Consider the following 16,089-nt stretch of genomic DNA (forward strand, 5'->3'; position numbering starts at 1 on the left):
TTTTTTTTTTTTTTGGTGGATGTCCGTCCACTTTCTTCACGGACATGCATCCATCCATTTTTTTGTTAATGGACATGCATCCGTCCCTTTATTTTATTTTATTTTTTTTTGTTAATGGACATGCATCCGTCCATTTTATTTTATTCTTTTGTCCGTCCACTTTTTGGGTTGTCATTTTTTGGTCGTCATTTTTTGGTCGCGGACTTGTTGAGGTGACCAAGTGTTACCTCGTCACCTTTTTGGTCGTCCACTTGGGGTCGTGGACTTTGTTGAGGCGATTAAGTGTTACCTCGTCACCTTGTTGGTCGTCCACTTGGGGTCGTGAACTTGTTGAGGTGACTAAATGTTACCTTGTCACCTTGATGGTCGTCCACTTCGGGTCGTGAACTTTGTTGAGGTGACCGTGTTACCTTGTCACCTTGTTGGTCGTCCACTTGGGGTCGTGAACTTTGTTGAGGTGACCGTGTTACCTCGTCACCTTGATGGTCATCCACTTGGGGTTATGAACTTTGTTGAGGTGACCGTGTTACCTCGTCACCTTGTTGGTTGTCTACTTGGGGTCGTGAACTTGTTGAGGTGACTAAGTGTTACCTCGTCACCTTGTTGGTCGTCCACTTAGGGTCGTGAACTTGTTGAGGTGACTATGTGTTACCTCGTCGCCTTGATGGTCGTCCACTTGGGGTCGTGAACTTGTTAAGGTGACTAAGTGTTACTTCGTCACCTTCTTGGTCGTCCACTTGAGGTCGTGGACTTATTGAGGTGACTAAGTCTTACCTCGTCACCTTCTTGGTCGTCCACTTGGGGTCGTGGACTTGTTGAGGTGACTAAGTTTTACATCGTCACCTTGAGGGTCATCCACTTGAGGTCGTGGACTTGTTGAGATGACTAAGTGTTACCTCGTCACCTTGATGGTCGTCCACTTGGGGTCGTGGACCTGTTGAGGTGACTAAGTCTTACCTCGTCACCTTGTTAGTCGTCCACTTGGGGTCGTGGACTTGTTGAGGTGACCGTGTTCTATGGGTGCTGCAGCTTTTGTCCGTCCAGTGTTTCGAGGTGGTAGGTTCCATTCCTCTGCCATGGTCTGTTGCTCTTCTATGCACATGGTCTGCTGATGATCTTCCATCTCCATCATGGCAATGTAGCACTCGCATGCGGCCACTTGATTTCCTCGTAGCTCTCCAACCCCGTACTCCATAGGAAATTTGATCATTAGGTGGTATGTTGACGTTATCGCCTTCCATGAATTAAGTGTAGGTCGTCCGATGATAGCATTATAAGCGGATGAGCAGTCGACCACAAGGAAAGTCACATCATTAGTGATCTGCTGAGGATAATCACCTAATGTTACCAAAAGCGTGATCGCGCCCAATGGGGAATACCCTCGTACCTCCAAAACCAACCAGCGGAGCACTTGTCAGTATTAACCGCTTTCTATCAATCCTTATTTGCTGGAACGCCGGGTAGTATAGGATGTCTGCTGAGCTACCGTTGTCGATCAGCACCTAGTGCATGTTGAAGTCCCCCACTCGTAAGGTGACGACAAGTGCGTCATCATGAGGGTGGTGAAGACGTCGGGCATCCTCTTCTGAGAATCCTACGATCGGGCTCTCTATCTATGCTACCTTTAGTACGGAGCCCGTTAACTGGACGTTATGAACCATCCTGAGATATGCCTTTCTAGCCTTCTTGGACGACCCCATAGTTGCCGTGTCCCCTACGATCATTCTTATATCCCCTATAGGTTGTCTAGGGCGCTCATTTTCTTGTCATGGCGGCTGCTTTTGATGTTGCTGATCCGTCCTTTCCTTGCTGACGAACTTCTGTAGTTTTCCTTGTCTAATAAGGGCTTCGATTTGCTGTTTTAAGTCATAGCAGTCAGCTGTATCATGTCCGTGATTACGGTGGAAACGGCAATACTTGTCCCTAGATCGCTTATTAGGATCTCCCTTTAACTTTTCAGGAAAGGTCAGGGATCCTTCGTCCTTGATCTGCATTAGTACCTGGTCTATTGGGGTAGTCAACGGGGTGAAATTCGTGAATTTCTAGCAGGGGGCTTGGAGCGTTTGTCATCCTTCCGATCTCGGTCTTGTCGGGCATCTTCTTGCCTCTCTCTTTTTCTTGGCTTTTCCCGAGCCAAAAGTGCGTCCTCAACATTCATGTACTTAGTAGCCCTGTAGAGGACCTCCGACATTATTTTTGGGTTGTTCTTGTATAAGGAGAATAAGAACTTACCCTTCCGTAGCCTGTTCGTGAAAGCTGCTACCAGTATTTTGTCATCGGCTTCATCGATCGAGAGCGCTTCCTTATTGAAGCGCATTATGTAGGATCTCAGCGTCTCATCCTCTCATTGTCTGATACTCATCAAGCACGCCGTGGACTTCTTATACATGTGCCCTCCAATGAAGTGCGTGGTGAACTGAGCGTTTAGCTCCTTGAAAGTGCTGATGGAGTTTGGCGTCAGTCGGCTGAACCATATCCGTGCGGGGCCCTTGAGCGTTGTAGGGAAGGCCCTACACATGATCTCATCTGCTACCCCTTGAAGGTGCATTAGGGTCTTGAAGGTTTCTAGATGGTCCAGAGGATCCTTTACTCCGTCGTAACTGTCTATATTCGGCATGCGAAATTTATGGGGTAGGGGGAAAGAGTTCACGGCCGCAGTGAAAGGCGAGTCGGTGCGGTTGACCAAATCGTCAAGATCATTGGAAACTCGCCCCTTGAGCGCGTTCATCATAACCTCCATTTGTTCCTTCATCGCCTGCATCTCTGCGACGATATGTGGCGGAGTTGCATCCGTGAAGGATGGCATGCTCAAGTTCTGCTTCTCCGGTTTGCTTGGGGCGTGGCTGCCTTCAGGTTTCTCCTGATTTTTTCTCGGAGTGCTAGTCCTTTCCTGATTTTCTTGTTGGTCATTCGGTGTTGCATTCTTCCGACGCAGCTGTTCTTCCAAGTCGTGGTTCTGTTTAGTGAGGCGTTCCACGGCAGCAGCAAGAGCTTGAACTTGTCTCTCGAGGGCAGTCGTGGGTGGTTCCTTTCCTTGAACGTCGTTAGCGGTTGCCATTGAGCAAGTGAGTACAATGCAACCCTTTTGTCTGGGAAACGACAATATGGCTTATGAATCTCAACTGTTGATTCCCACAGACGGCGCCAACTGATGATGTCGAGAAATTCACCAGTGAGCCACACGATACCTACATGCTCGAACGTGAACCTGCACAACACAAAGAAGGAAACCTAACAGAGAGCACCGGTGTGGTGCCGGCCAAATACCCTCCGAAGGTTAAGTCAGAAATATTCTCACGACTCTAGGGTGCTAGAGAGGGTAAATTATGCGTACCTCGATTTGTGAGGGTATTGGGGCTTTTATAGTAGTCGAAAGTTGACATTTTTTACTTGGAGCCGAAGTCTTTCCTTGTAGAAATCCTCTTGAGGAGTCCCAAACGTGATGGACAAGTCATATTCCTTATAAAGAAGATCTCCATCGATGCACGTAGCTTCTAGAACCCTAATTGCGCTAGGACTCTAATTACCCCTAGAATCTAGGAGGTGTGCCGCAAGTATTCCCATATAGGGATTCTGTCTAACATGTGGCCAACAAATCCGTCCTTACCGAGTCTTGCACCTAATGGGCCCGTCCATCAACATTGCTTGGATCCGTCAGCTTATTTTTCTCCTCTTCAGTTTGTAAAGGTCTTTCAGACATTTTCAGACATTTGGAGGTGATAATATACATTATTAAACTATGAGTGTAGGTGTTGAAAAATATTGGCATAAATACATGGTTGGAACCTAAATTTAAAGTGATTGTTTTAAGTTCCTTAGATAACATGATCGAACTAAAAACCGATACGTCATCACTCCATAGATACTAAAAGAGATTATTTTAAGTTTGCTAAGGACTAAAATCAATCACTTTAATTTTTTTGGGGGACTAAAAAGCAATTACTTTGAGTTTGTTAGGAACTAAAGATAATCACTTTAAAATTTTAGGAACTAATATTGTTTAATGGTTAAATTAGGGACCAACAATATATTATTGACCAAAAATATTTCCATTGCTGGGATCAAACCTAGATGGGAGAAATCCAAACCCCAAGGTTTGTACCAATTACTATATTTGGGACAAACCCATGATTTCAAGTTGGGGGCTGGAGTATAAGTGAAAAAAAAAAAAAAAAGTTAAAAAATTTCAAATAAATATTTATATAGTATTAAAATGGCTTGGGTTGGACTGGGCAAGCTAATAAGGGCTAAGTTTTGGAAGAGAGGTGGCCCAACAAAGAAAAAGGACAAAATATAGTTAATTATTTTTTGGGCTAGGGGGGCCGGGCCCTCTCCTGGGTCCGTCCTGACTATAACTGACATTGTTATTGCTTAATATTATTAAAATTGAAACATTGATGTATATGACTATATTCTTAAAATCCAATTATCTTAAACTGTGCCAGAAGGTAAACTCGTGTGAACTCTAAACTTGGATGGAAAATTCTCTTGCAAGTATGTATACAGGGCAAATCTGAAAAATAGATTCGATGAGAATGGGTTTTGACCAAGGCAGAGTGAGGAAAGTTATGGAGGCTTAAGATTCATAAGAGGCTCAAGACCCTTTTGTAGAAAATCACATGGAAATTCATTCCAACAAAGATAACTCTAAATTTTAGATTTCTCATTCAAGACCTTAATTAACTACATAGTTTGTAATGCATTCAACGAATCAATAGAGCATATATTCATTGAGTCCCCTATAGAATAAATTATATGGTCCAAATGGAATGGGCTATGGTGGGCACAATAATCATGACATGTCACTTTAGGAAGAGCAAGCTTGGTCATGCTCACATGGCAGCTCACCACCAATGACGTGGTAGCTTGGTAGAGACATAAGGAGCTCGTTTCAGTCGAGCTCTCTCAATCGAGAAACAACTAAGCCAACTAGCTCTCCACATGGAAAGGTATTCAAATCCACCTATAACTATTGGGATCCAAAGGCATGGGAAGCAAAGGTTTTAGCGGCACAGCCTAATTTCGGTTTGGTTTCCACTAGTCCCTTCTTTTGACGAAATTAACTTTGATACAGCTCTAAAAACAATAGTCGATCTGGCAGTGTTTAGTTGAAATTAACAGACTGAAATCATATCCATATGCAATGATTTAGTGTGGATAGATAATCCCGTCATGGCAAAAATCAGCACAACTTTTCTTGTGAGCTCATAGGAGATTGAGCTTGACTTCAACCATGTCTTGTTAAAAGGAGAGCCTCAAATGCCTTCCTTCCTATCTAAATATCCACTCGTCCAAACAGAGCTTTGGGAGACTCACGAAAGTAGCACATGCTATCCAAGTGACGCTAGTATGGGCCAGCATAAACTTCTCCAATACTTAAATTAGAATTAATAAACCTAAGAGCATCCGCATTTGGGTTTCTAAATGCCAAATGTTAAGAACATTTGGCATTTAAGCTCCAAAATCCATCAGCAATGGGAAGGTCATATCTCAAATGCTAAAAAAAATTTGGGATTTTGCTACAGTGCCATCTCAAATGTAAGATGGCACTGTAGCTGGGTTGTAAAAAAAATAATACTTTTTTAATACTTTTTTATACCCGAAATTTTCTCTCACCTCCCATTTTTCCTATTTCTTTTCTCTCTCTGCCTCTCTCTGTTTCTCATCGTCTCTCTCTTTCTTTTCTCTCTCAGCTCTCAAGCTTCTCTCTCAGAGCTCACGCCGAATCACCAAGCCAGCTCGGATCGGCGCAGTGGCGTGGCTGCGATCGGTGCGGTGGCTGGACGTCAACGCGTGGTGGAGATCGGCTTGGAGACCGATGTGGCTGGACGTCAAGCTCGGCGATGTGGCGTGGCTGCGATCGGCGATGTGGCTGGACGTCAAGCGCGGTGGAGATCGGCTTGGAGACTGATGTGGCTTGGAGATCGGCTGCGATCGGCGCGGTGGCTGGACGTCAAGCTCGGAGCTTCTCTGGTTTTTTTTTTTTTTTTTTTTTTTTTTTTTTTTTTTTTTTTTTTTTGGTTTTGATGGTAGTTTCTGGGTTGCCGGCGGTGGGGGTGGCAGCGGTGGTGGTGATTGTGGTTCTGCCCAGAAGGAGAGAGAGAGAAAGAATAAATAATGTATAAATAATGTGTTGTATTGGATAATGGTAATGGTGAGATATATTATTTTATTATGTAAAAATATTATTTTAATAAGTAGGATTGAGATATAAAAGTTGGGATGTTGGAGAATTGTAAAATTGTATTGTATAATTGATAAAGTGATTTTTTGAGGTGGTAAAATAAGATAGGATTTAGAATCCGGATGCGGATGCTCTTAACCAAAAAATGATCAATATTTTAGGGTTTTTTTATCATTATACCTTAAAGTAGTTGTGGTTCCTTGTTTATATAGGAGGTGTCTGATCATTATCCCTTGGTTTACTCCATTTTCCATGGTAATGGCATGCTGGGTACAGTGGCACATTGAAGGAAGAGGAGAATCAGGATCAATGCCCACAATAAAAGATTGTTAGTTGGTGGAGTAAATATCATGCACTTCAATTTTAGAAACCATGTCTTTCAACATATAGGTTTTGCATTTGTACCCTTTAAACCTGATGAGGTGCATATCGTCAGTCTTTGTAAGCGCATCCAGATGGAGTTGAACCCTCATCTGTGGCTCGGCAAATATGGTAAGATGGCTCCCTCAGGGTGATCACTAGTATGGTGTCTGTCACAACGCCTCCGATGCTAAAGTCAATATAAGGCTTTTAGAGAATAACACAAAATATCAGAGTAACTATGAGTGATTTTAGGTGTCTATGTACCTTGTGTTGGTGCTTGTGAGAGCTTTATATATGTTTCCACAGACCCTAGCCATTGTGGCTATTATTGTGATTTTAATGCCTTTCTTGGTAACGCTTCATGCTCAGTAATGTGGACCTTGATGGGCTTCCAACGGTATACACAGCTGGTTTAATCGTCCGAGGCGTCATTGACTGCACTGAATAGCTTCCCTACCTTCGTCAGTGACATAGATATACTAATGGATATATTTGGTTTTCTCGTCTGTGGGGAGAGATTGTCGATCCTATCAAAACCTAAGAACCAAAAAGCAATAAAATATTTTAGGTTTCTTCTATTATACCTTAAAGTGGCTATGGCTCGTATTTTTAATCATTATCCCCTTTATTTACTTCACTTTCCATGGTAGTGACATGATGAGTGCAATGGTATTGAAGAAAGGCGAAAATCTCAGGATCTGTGCCCATATTAAGAGATTATTGTTTGGTGGAGCGAATGTCATGCACTTCAATTTTAGAAGCCATGTTTTTCCATATATGGGTTTTGCACTTGTACCCTTAAACCCAATAACCAAAAAGCGTAAAATATTTAGGGTTTTACTATCCTATCTTAGAGCGGTTGTGGTTCCCTGTCTATATAAGAGAGGTGGGCCAAAATGGCCCATTACCATCAATTTTAGAAATATTTTGCCAAAAAACACTGTTTCGGAAATAATTGGCTATGTACCACTTTTTTAAGTACTCGAGTTTGGTGAACTTGAGTACTACATTTTATAGCTCCACCATGGCATGGCTGACATGCCAATTGGATTTAAAAATTCCAAACAGTACCCGAGCTCAGGAAGCTCGAGTACTGTTCAATGGGATACCCGAGTTCACTAAACTCGGGTATCAATCTGTATTGGCACCAATTGCTTCTAGCAATTGGATCTAAAAAATTCCAAACAGTACTCGAGCTCGGGAAGCTTGAGTACTGTTTAAAAAATTTACCCAGGTCCGCTTGAACTCATTTTTATTTCTAATATCTAAACTCATTTCTCACTCACTTCTCACTCTCAGAATACCAGAACGCCGTCACCCTCTCCCTCTCCTTCACACATTCACACAAAGCCCAAACCCTCACACCGGCAGCGACAGAAAACCCGTGGCAGCAGAACACTCTCGTCGGCGGCAGAAGACTCTCGTCGGCAACCGAACTCAGCTAGCTTACTGTGAACACTCTCACTCTCCGTCACACCCAAACTTAAAAACCCTAAACCCTCACTCCATCGGCGGCGGAAGACTCTCGTCGGCGACCTCTCACTCGGCTTTCTCACTGTCTCGCACTAAGGTTAGTTTTTTAGTTTTAGGGTTACGTATTTCATTTGAAATTTTAATGGATTGAAAATTAGAAATATTAAGGAAAAAAAAACACAGATTAGGACCCCAATAAATTTGAGCTAATGCATAGAATAGAATGAGCTAATGGTGAAGAAATGCTATTTAGTCTAAATTTGAGTACTATGGTGAAGAATGAGCTAATGGTGAAGAAATGCTATTTAGTCTAAATTTGAGTACTTTGGTGAAGAATAAGCTAATGGTGAAGAAATGCTAATGGTGAGCTAATGAGCTATTTACTCTCAAATTTATTGGGGTCTCAACAAAGTACATAGAATAGAATGAGCTAATGAGCTAATGGTGAAGAAATGCTAATGGTGAAGAAATGCTATTTACTCTGAGTACTTTGTTGAGACCCCAATAAATTTGAGACTAGGACTTAGTTATTGGTATTGTAGTATTTCACCCTCCATTTTGTGCTTATGGTGAAGAAATGCTATTTAGTCTAAATTTTCTTAATGATGAATTATTATTACTCATGTAAAAAAAATCCATGATTTTCGAAATGGGGTCTCATATGTAGGGTTTGAGAGAAGTTTAAAAAAGAAAAAGAAAAAAAAAAGTGGTACATACCTCATAGTTATGATTGTTATAGCTAGTTATTTTCAAATGAGTCTTCACTAGATAAGTGTTTCTATGGGTATTTATATTTATTTGTCAACAACTATAATATTAAATAAATAAATAAAATAATAATTATGATAATAAAAACCTTAAGTGGACCACATTAAACATATCTCTCTAGTCCTACTTAGAACCATTAAAAAAACAAATATTGAAGATTATAAATTGTAATGGATATGACTCAAAATTGTGGTTGTCATGTTTATATTATACCTCAAGGNGATGCAGGATTAGATGGACTACTTCAGGTCCAAATATAGACATTGACCATAGCTTGATCACGGCTTTGGTGGAGAGATGGCGGCCGAAGACACACTCATTCCACTTGCCCCTCGGTGAGATGACCATCACGCTGCAAGACATAGAGGTTATAATGGGGGTTCTTGTAGATGGGTTACCGGTGGTGGGATATACCCATATGGATGATTAGGGTGCCACTTGCTAGGGCATAGGCCGCCGAGAGGTCTTCGTGGAGTTACAGTCTTTAAGAACACTGGAGTGATGGAAGGGCCAAGAATAAAAGCCAAGTGGCTTGAGGATCGGTTTAGGACCCTCTCCCGGCTGATGCCAGTGAGGAGCTTGTGCACAGTATGCTCGGTTTTACATATTGGAGATGTTGGTTGGTATATTGTTTATGGACAAGTCTGGCGAACGACACTCAATTATGTATTTGCAATTTTTCAATCCAATTAGCATTGGAAAGAGATATAGTTGGGGTAGTGCAGCATTAAGTTGGTAATATAGACACCTTTGTAAGGCATCAGAGAAGGAAGCCAAGCAGATTGGCGGTGCCGTGCTATTGGTGCAGTTGTGGGCATGGGAGAGGTTTCCACACATATGTCCTGTGATGAGGCATCCACACTAGGCACTGCCCCCAGTCCACTTGCTATCAGGTATGTAGGATCTTAGATAGTTACCTTTTAAATTTTTGTATTATCTTTTTTGCATGGGAATTATGTAAGTAACTAATATGAAGGTTATGTCTGTGTTGTTTGGTAGATGGAAAGGGGCTAAGATAACAACTGAACATCCAATGCACGTCCTACGCGCCTATCTTTGTCGCTCACTTCGCTACGGCCAAATCAGGTATCTGCGTTACAAGTAGGAATCGCTTTGGCATGTAGTTGTCGTACTTACAAGTGGCAATGAATAAACATTTTTTATTTCAGAGTTAAACATTGTTGCTATGTATTGTTCACATCCGTTACACATTTTTTCTAATTATATTGTTAATATGGTTGTTTGCATCTGTTGGATCATTGCAGATTGTCTGGGAGCCATACAAAAATTATTTGGGTTCGCTGCCCGCATATTGTACGGCAGGCCAACGCATATGGAGGTCTATCGTGCTGCTCATACATTTTTGGGTGGTCGAAGGCCATCACCCAGAACGTGTTCTCCGACAGTTAAGGATGAAGCAAGACATACCGATCAATGTCGATACTTCAACTGAACTTCACAAGATAACACTTCAGGGCAAGCATGAAAAAAACTGGGCTGTTAACATAGAACACATATTGCTAAATGGGCGGTGCATGCCACAATTGCCGATGCACTGCCTTTCATGGGGAGATGAGCTACAATGACGATTATATGGTGTGGTTTCGTCCTCGCACTGTTCGCCATATTACGAGAGAGACCTCGTACTGGGACACTTTGGTAAGTTTACAAACACTGTTCTGTTATAAATGTACCTCGCTTCGCATAGTTTAGTTCAACCTACTAACACTATTCTTGTATACTTGTGACAGGTTGAATCACAGTTGAGGATTATGGAGAAGTGCGAACCAGGGTCTGAGATCTACAATGATTGTATTAATGCCTTGCGAGCTGTTGAAGAGCTCGGTCGGTTGACATTGGAGATGCACGCACTGCGGGCAACACAAGTGAACCGGCTGTAGGGCGTGGTCGGCAAGCAGGTAGACGTCAACGGCAAGGAGGCCGTCAATCTAGTCAGCGTCCCACATCTAGTCGGCGTCAGACACTCGTGCCCACATCTGGTCGGCGTCAGACTCCCGTGCCCACATCTGGTCTGCGTCAGACACCTGTACACATATATTTTGGGGGGGGGGAGGGTTGTTAAAGAGAGAGAGAGAGAGGGAGAGAGAGAATTCACAACCTCATTTTGGATGTGCATTTGCAGTTCTACATATTGAACAAGGCTAACATCATCTGACCCACTATACTAACTAGAGGTAAATAAACCACAAAATAGGTAGAGTGGATTTGCTGAAAAACTTTTTCTACTTCCAAATAAGGTATCGACCAAGAGAAGACGTTACAGGAAATCCAGGAAAATCCAGATAAAATTAACGCTACCTTGAAGTGACTTGTGCCTAACTAGTCAAGTTGCATGGCACCATCAAGAGGATTAGAGACGAGTAAAATTCAACAAAAAAAACTAGCACAGCCTCCAAAATTCTCTCCAATGCAGCAGGATTAAGGACAAAAATCATTACACTGCCAAACATCTATCATATGCACTTGATGAGTGTATCTCTGCTGAGCAACTATAAGAACAAGGCTGGTGCTTTGACTCTAACCTGAACAGTACAATCCTCTCTTACACACTTAGAAGTCCAAAGAAGGGGTTGGTCATTGCAGACTTCAATTCAGACCCAGCTGTGTTTAGAATTTCCATGTCGACCTTATCATCAGGAAGATACAAGGACTCGTCCCCTTCTGTTCTCTCAAATCCACAGAGCTCAAAAAATTCCATCCCTCCTCTCAAGTTCCCAACTCTATCCTGTTAAGTGTTAAATAGCTAAAGAATAAATAAAAATCTTACAATACAAGTACACTGAACCAAGAAAAACAAATAAAAATATTATATGCCAGATTTGAGCGATGTCTATGAAACCCTTCTCTTTTTTCTTTGGGTATATCGTGTTTATACAGAGGAACATGCTGGTCTACAAATGTAACAGGAAATAGTGACAGACCATTAAAGCAGTAGATATTAAGACCGTTCAATTTAAGGCTACAAAGAGGATAACACTCGACAAATCTATGCATTACTTGACATTAGTGATCAAAAGAAAAACTAAATATGGCGATCCAACAATCAGGATGGAGAGCTCTTGGCTCTCATCATGACTAATGAGGCTACCTTTTTCATAAAAATGAGCCTGGCAAATTAATGTATTATTTTTTACTAGTTAAAAATTGTGAAAGTGAACCCAATAATGATCCAAAACCGAACCAAAGTAACCAAACAACATTACTTAGATAAACAATAAAATAAGACTCTTCAATTTAGGCTAGCTAAGCAAGATCCCAAGAGTCCAAAACACTCCATATTTTATCGCTTGAACATTAGAACCAACTTTTTGCCTCTTATAATTCTTCAAAAGGAGCTGCCATTCACGTTCCACTCATTAAATCATCTTAACCATGATATTGAATTTATCATTATAATCATGGAAATTTTCTAGTATAGAAGAGTCTACTTAGGAGAAAATTGCAAGGATATATGTAGAAAAACTTGCATTAATCAATATTTGTACAATAAGTTGCATATTATTCCTAATGTCCTACTTTATGAATGAATAGACAATATATGCAAGCTTTTAAAAAAGGAAAAGGTCATACTCAATTAGGGATGGCAATTTTTGCCCGACCCGCGGGTACCCGGTCCGGCCCGACCCTAATGGACCGGGTTTTACCCGGTCCGATTAGAAATAGGGTCGGGTATGGATTTAAAAAAAAAAAATCCGAAACGGGTCCGGGTTTTATCAAAAAACCCGGACCCGACCGAGACCCGGCCCATTTAAAAACCCGGTTCCCTAAATTACAAAATACCCTCTCTATATATATAAACCTATCTAACCCTAATCCCTAATCCCTCATTTCATTTTCTTCAGCCTCCCTCCCTCATCATTTCAGCCTCCTTCCCTCATTTCAGCCTCCCTCCGACACTAAAACTCATTTCTCTCTCAACTCAACCGCCTCTCTCATCCTTCCCTAGTTCAAACTCATCCCTATCTCCATCACTATGCAAGCCATAATCCTCCCTAAAATATTCCTCGTCAAGCCCTGCCACACAGATCACTGTTTGCCGATCGGGTTCGGTGTTGAAGCACGAAGCCAGCTTCCAAACTCTTAATCCCCAACTTTCAAACTGCCTCTACTCTTTTCCCACAACAGACATTCTCTGTCGCTGTGCGTCAACGGATCTCGTGGTGGTCGTCGTTTGTCGTGGAGGTGCACGGATCTCGTGGTGGTCGCCGTTTGTCACGGAGGAGCATGAATCTTGTGAGGTCAGGCGAAGATTGCTGAAACCACCGCTGATGAAGCTACTGTTTGAGTTCTTTATTTTTTTTTTTTTTTTGGGTTCATTTCCTTTTAATAGTTTTTGTTTTTGGGTATTTCATGTTTGAGGATTCATGTAAGAATCGGTCCATAAATGGAGTTTTGTTTCCTCTATTTTTTATGTTTATTTATTGTTTATTGTCTAAAAATCTCATTTCAGTAAGACTGATGCTTCAATGTTGATTGATTTGTATTTGTATTTGTGTTGCTGTTGCTGTGTTGCCGTGTATTTGTGTTGTTGATGTTTGTGTTTGTGCTTGTATTTTTTTTTTTTGGTTGGGCCATGAATTGGGCCCAATCCTAAACGGGGCCAGCGGGGCCCATGGAGCCCGGCTGGGGCGGGTCCGGGCCCCGGAAAAAAAACCCGGTACCCTAAACGGGCCGGGTCCGGGCCACGGATTTGCCCCACGGGCCGGGTCCGGGTATGGAAAAACCGGCCCGAACCCGACCCGTTGCCATTCCTATACTCAATGCACAAAGCTCCCACTCTTGTGGGATCTAGGAGAGGTGATTGATTGGCAACCTTACCCCCATTTTTCTGGAGAGGCTAATTCCTGGACTCAAACCTGCAACCTACTTTTGGTGGAAGACACTTGCTATCACACCAAGGCAAGCTTGAAAGAGATTAATTATTTATCAATTGATACTAATAAATTGCCAGCTTCACTTTAAAATTTCTCATACTATACACATTTTTTACTTGTGTTTTAAAGCACTATTTTAACTATCTACACCCATCCCTCCCAAATCTCTCTTTGTCTTCAATTAGAGAAAAAGCAGTAAAAAAGTTAAAAGAGTAATCAAAATTCTTAACAAGATTTACAAAAGGCAAGGTAAAGCCGTAAAGGAGCTATCAAATAAGGAAAGAGTAAACCATAGAAATAACTGCATAATACCTTCTCCCTTTGCATTTCCAGTTTCTTCCTTCTTATGTGATTTATTCCTGAAACTCAACAACATAAGTAGTCATGGAAAGGAACCAGTTAGCGAGAAATAGTAAGATCAATCTGAAATTTTTTTCAAATATTCAACCAAATTAAAGAATTATATATAAAAGGTCAAAAGAGGAGAAAGAATCTAAGGGGGAGTTCTAGATAAACAGAAAAGGAAACCTTAGTTCCTGTGCCTTTATTTTCATTTGTTCTATGATATGGAAAGGTTGAGGTGAGTCAAGATCAATATCCACTGCTACCTGGGAGAAGTTAAACAGTCAAGCAAACTAATCTAGTGACAGTATGTGCAACACCAAAGATTTTATAAGTTCATGTAAAAAATGTATCAACATATTCACCAAAGACACTTTTTTTCTCTCCACCTCCTTTCAATGAAATGGAGTTTACAAAAAGCAAAGATAAAGTCAAATTCCAAATCTCAAAAGCTACCCACAAAAACAAACTGATAAAAACAAGATCATATTAGAAAAGATACTTAGCTAAACAACAATTGATTGTTCCGTATAAACTTCAGCTCTTACTACCCAATCAAAACTGTCCCTAAACAAGCATGTATATGAGAAAGAATTTCAATTGTATGAACACCCTCTTTCTTATAATAAGCAGACACCTAGTAGATATACCAAAATAAAAAAGCTGAAGATTACTGGCCAATATATGTTCTATTTGAAATGTTTCTCTTTATTTCAATATCAAGCCAAGAGTATTACAGTTTTGAATCCCCAAGCAATCTTTTAAAATTGACGGATAAGATCAAAGTTAGCAATTGCAAATTGGGATCAGGAATTTTTTTTTTTTAACAATTATTTGTTAGTTCTATTCAAAATGAAATAGCCGACTGTCTTACAATAACCTTATGTCTATTTTTCTCACTCCTTTTCTTTTATTTCAAAGGAGTTCTTCCTTTTGTTGGGCATCTCGCCCCTTTGAATATTAGACTTATTAACCAAATAAAAATAAATAAATAAATAAAAAGGTATACAAGAAGCTACAATGTGAATATCAAATGTTTTGGTTTTGTGAAACACAAACCCACTTCAAACTATAGTTTTAGTGTTATTTCTTAGCATGACTGAGGATATGGTACTATACTAGAGACTTCATTAGTTGATAAAGATTGAAGTTTAAAAATAAGGATATCATTGAATAAGAATACGAAAAATAAGTAAATAAAAATCCATGTGCAATGTAAGCAAGAAGAGAACGAAGATGAGAAATCATATTCATACCAAAGGCATCTGATCAATGTCTGAGTCATTCTCATGATCAATCACCCATTCTATAGCTGCCTCTAAGCTAGAATTACCTGACTATTAACACAAACATTTAGTCATGTTCATTCCCATATCATAATTATTATTTTATTTATTTATTTAATATTATAGTTGTTGACAAATAAATATAAATACCCATAGAAACACTTATCTAGTGAAGACTCATTTGAAAATAACTAGCTATAACAATCATAACTATGAGGTATGTACCACTCTTTTTTTTTTCTTTTTCTTTTTTAAACTTCTCTCAAACCCTACATATGAGACCCCATTTCGAAAATCATGGATTTTTTTTACATGAGTAATAATAATTCATCATTAAGAAAATTTAGACTAAATAGCATTTCTTCACCATAAGCACAAAATGGAGGGTGAAACACTACAATACCAATAACTAAGTCATAGTCTCAAATTTATTGGGGTCTCAACAAAGTACTCAGAGTTGGTCATATGCATTAGCTCATTCTATTCTATGCATTAGCACAAATTTATTGGGGTCCTAATCTGTGTTTTTTTTCCTCAATATTTCTAATTTTCAATCCATTAAAATTTCAAATGAAATACGTAACCCTAAAACTAAAAAACTGACCTTAGTGTGAGACAGTGAGAGAGCTGAGTGAGAGGTCGCCGACGAGAGTCTTCCGTTGCCGATGGAGTGAGGGTTTGGAGTTTTTAAGTTTGGGTGTGACGGAGAGTGAGAGTGTTCACAGTAAGCTAGTTGAGTTCGGTCGTCGACGAGAGTCTTCTGCTGCCACGGGTTTTC

The 16,089-nt window shown here is 40.6% G+C and overlaps 1 protein-coding gene and 1 long non-coding RNA gene across 2 annotated transcripts; one reads left to right on the forward strand and one right to left on the reverse strand.

Moving 5' to 3' along the window:
* The first annotated feature begins 9,023 nt into the window (after positions 1 to 9,023).
* LOC136065192 (uncharacterized) lies at positions 9,024 to 10,844 on the forward strand. Its single transcript, XM_065768008.1, has 4 exons — positions 9,024 to 9,681; positions 9,788 to 9,874; positions 10,054 to 10,447; positions 10,540 to 10,844. The coding sequence occupies exons 1-3, from the start codon at positions 9,605 to 9,607 to the stop codon at positions 10,196 to 10,198; spliced, it is 309 nt and encodes a 102-aa protein (XP_065624080.1). The 5' UTR covers positions 9,024 to 9,604; the 3' UTR covers positions 10,199 to 10,447; positions 10,540 to 10,844.
* A 3,025-nt stretch (positions 10,845 to 13,869) lies between these two features.
* Positions 13,870 to 15,378, reverse strand: LOC136065193 (uncharacterized). Its single transcript, XR_010626823.1, has 3 exons — positions 15,282 to 15,378; positions 14,212 to 14,291; positions 13,870 to 14,042 (listed from the first exon to the last, which is right to left on the reverse strand). It is a non-coding gene; the product is annotated as an uncharacterized LOC136065193 (long non-coding RNA).
* Positions 15,379 to 16,089: the final 711 nt, after the last annotated feature.

Source organism: Quercus suber, unplaced genomic scaffold, assembly GCF_002906115.3.
Source record: "Quercus suber isolate HL8 unplaced genomic scaffold, Cork oak 2.0 scaffold_874, whole genome shotgun sequence".
In the NCBI taxonomy this organism is placed as follows: Eukaryota; Viridiplantae; Streptophyta; class Magnoliopsida; order Fagales; family Fagaceae; genus Quercus; species Quercus suber.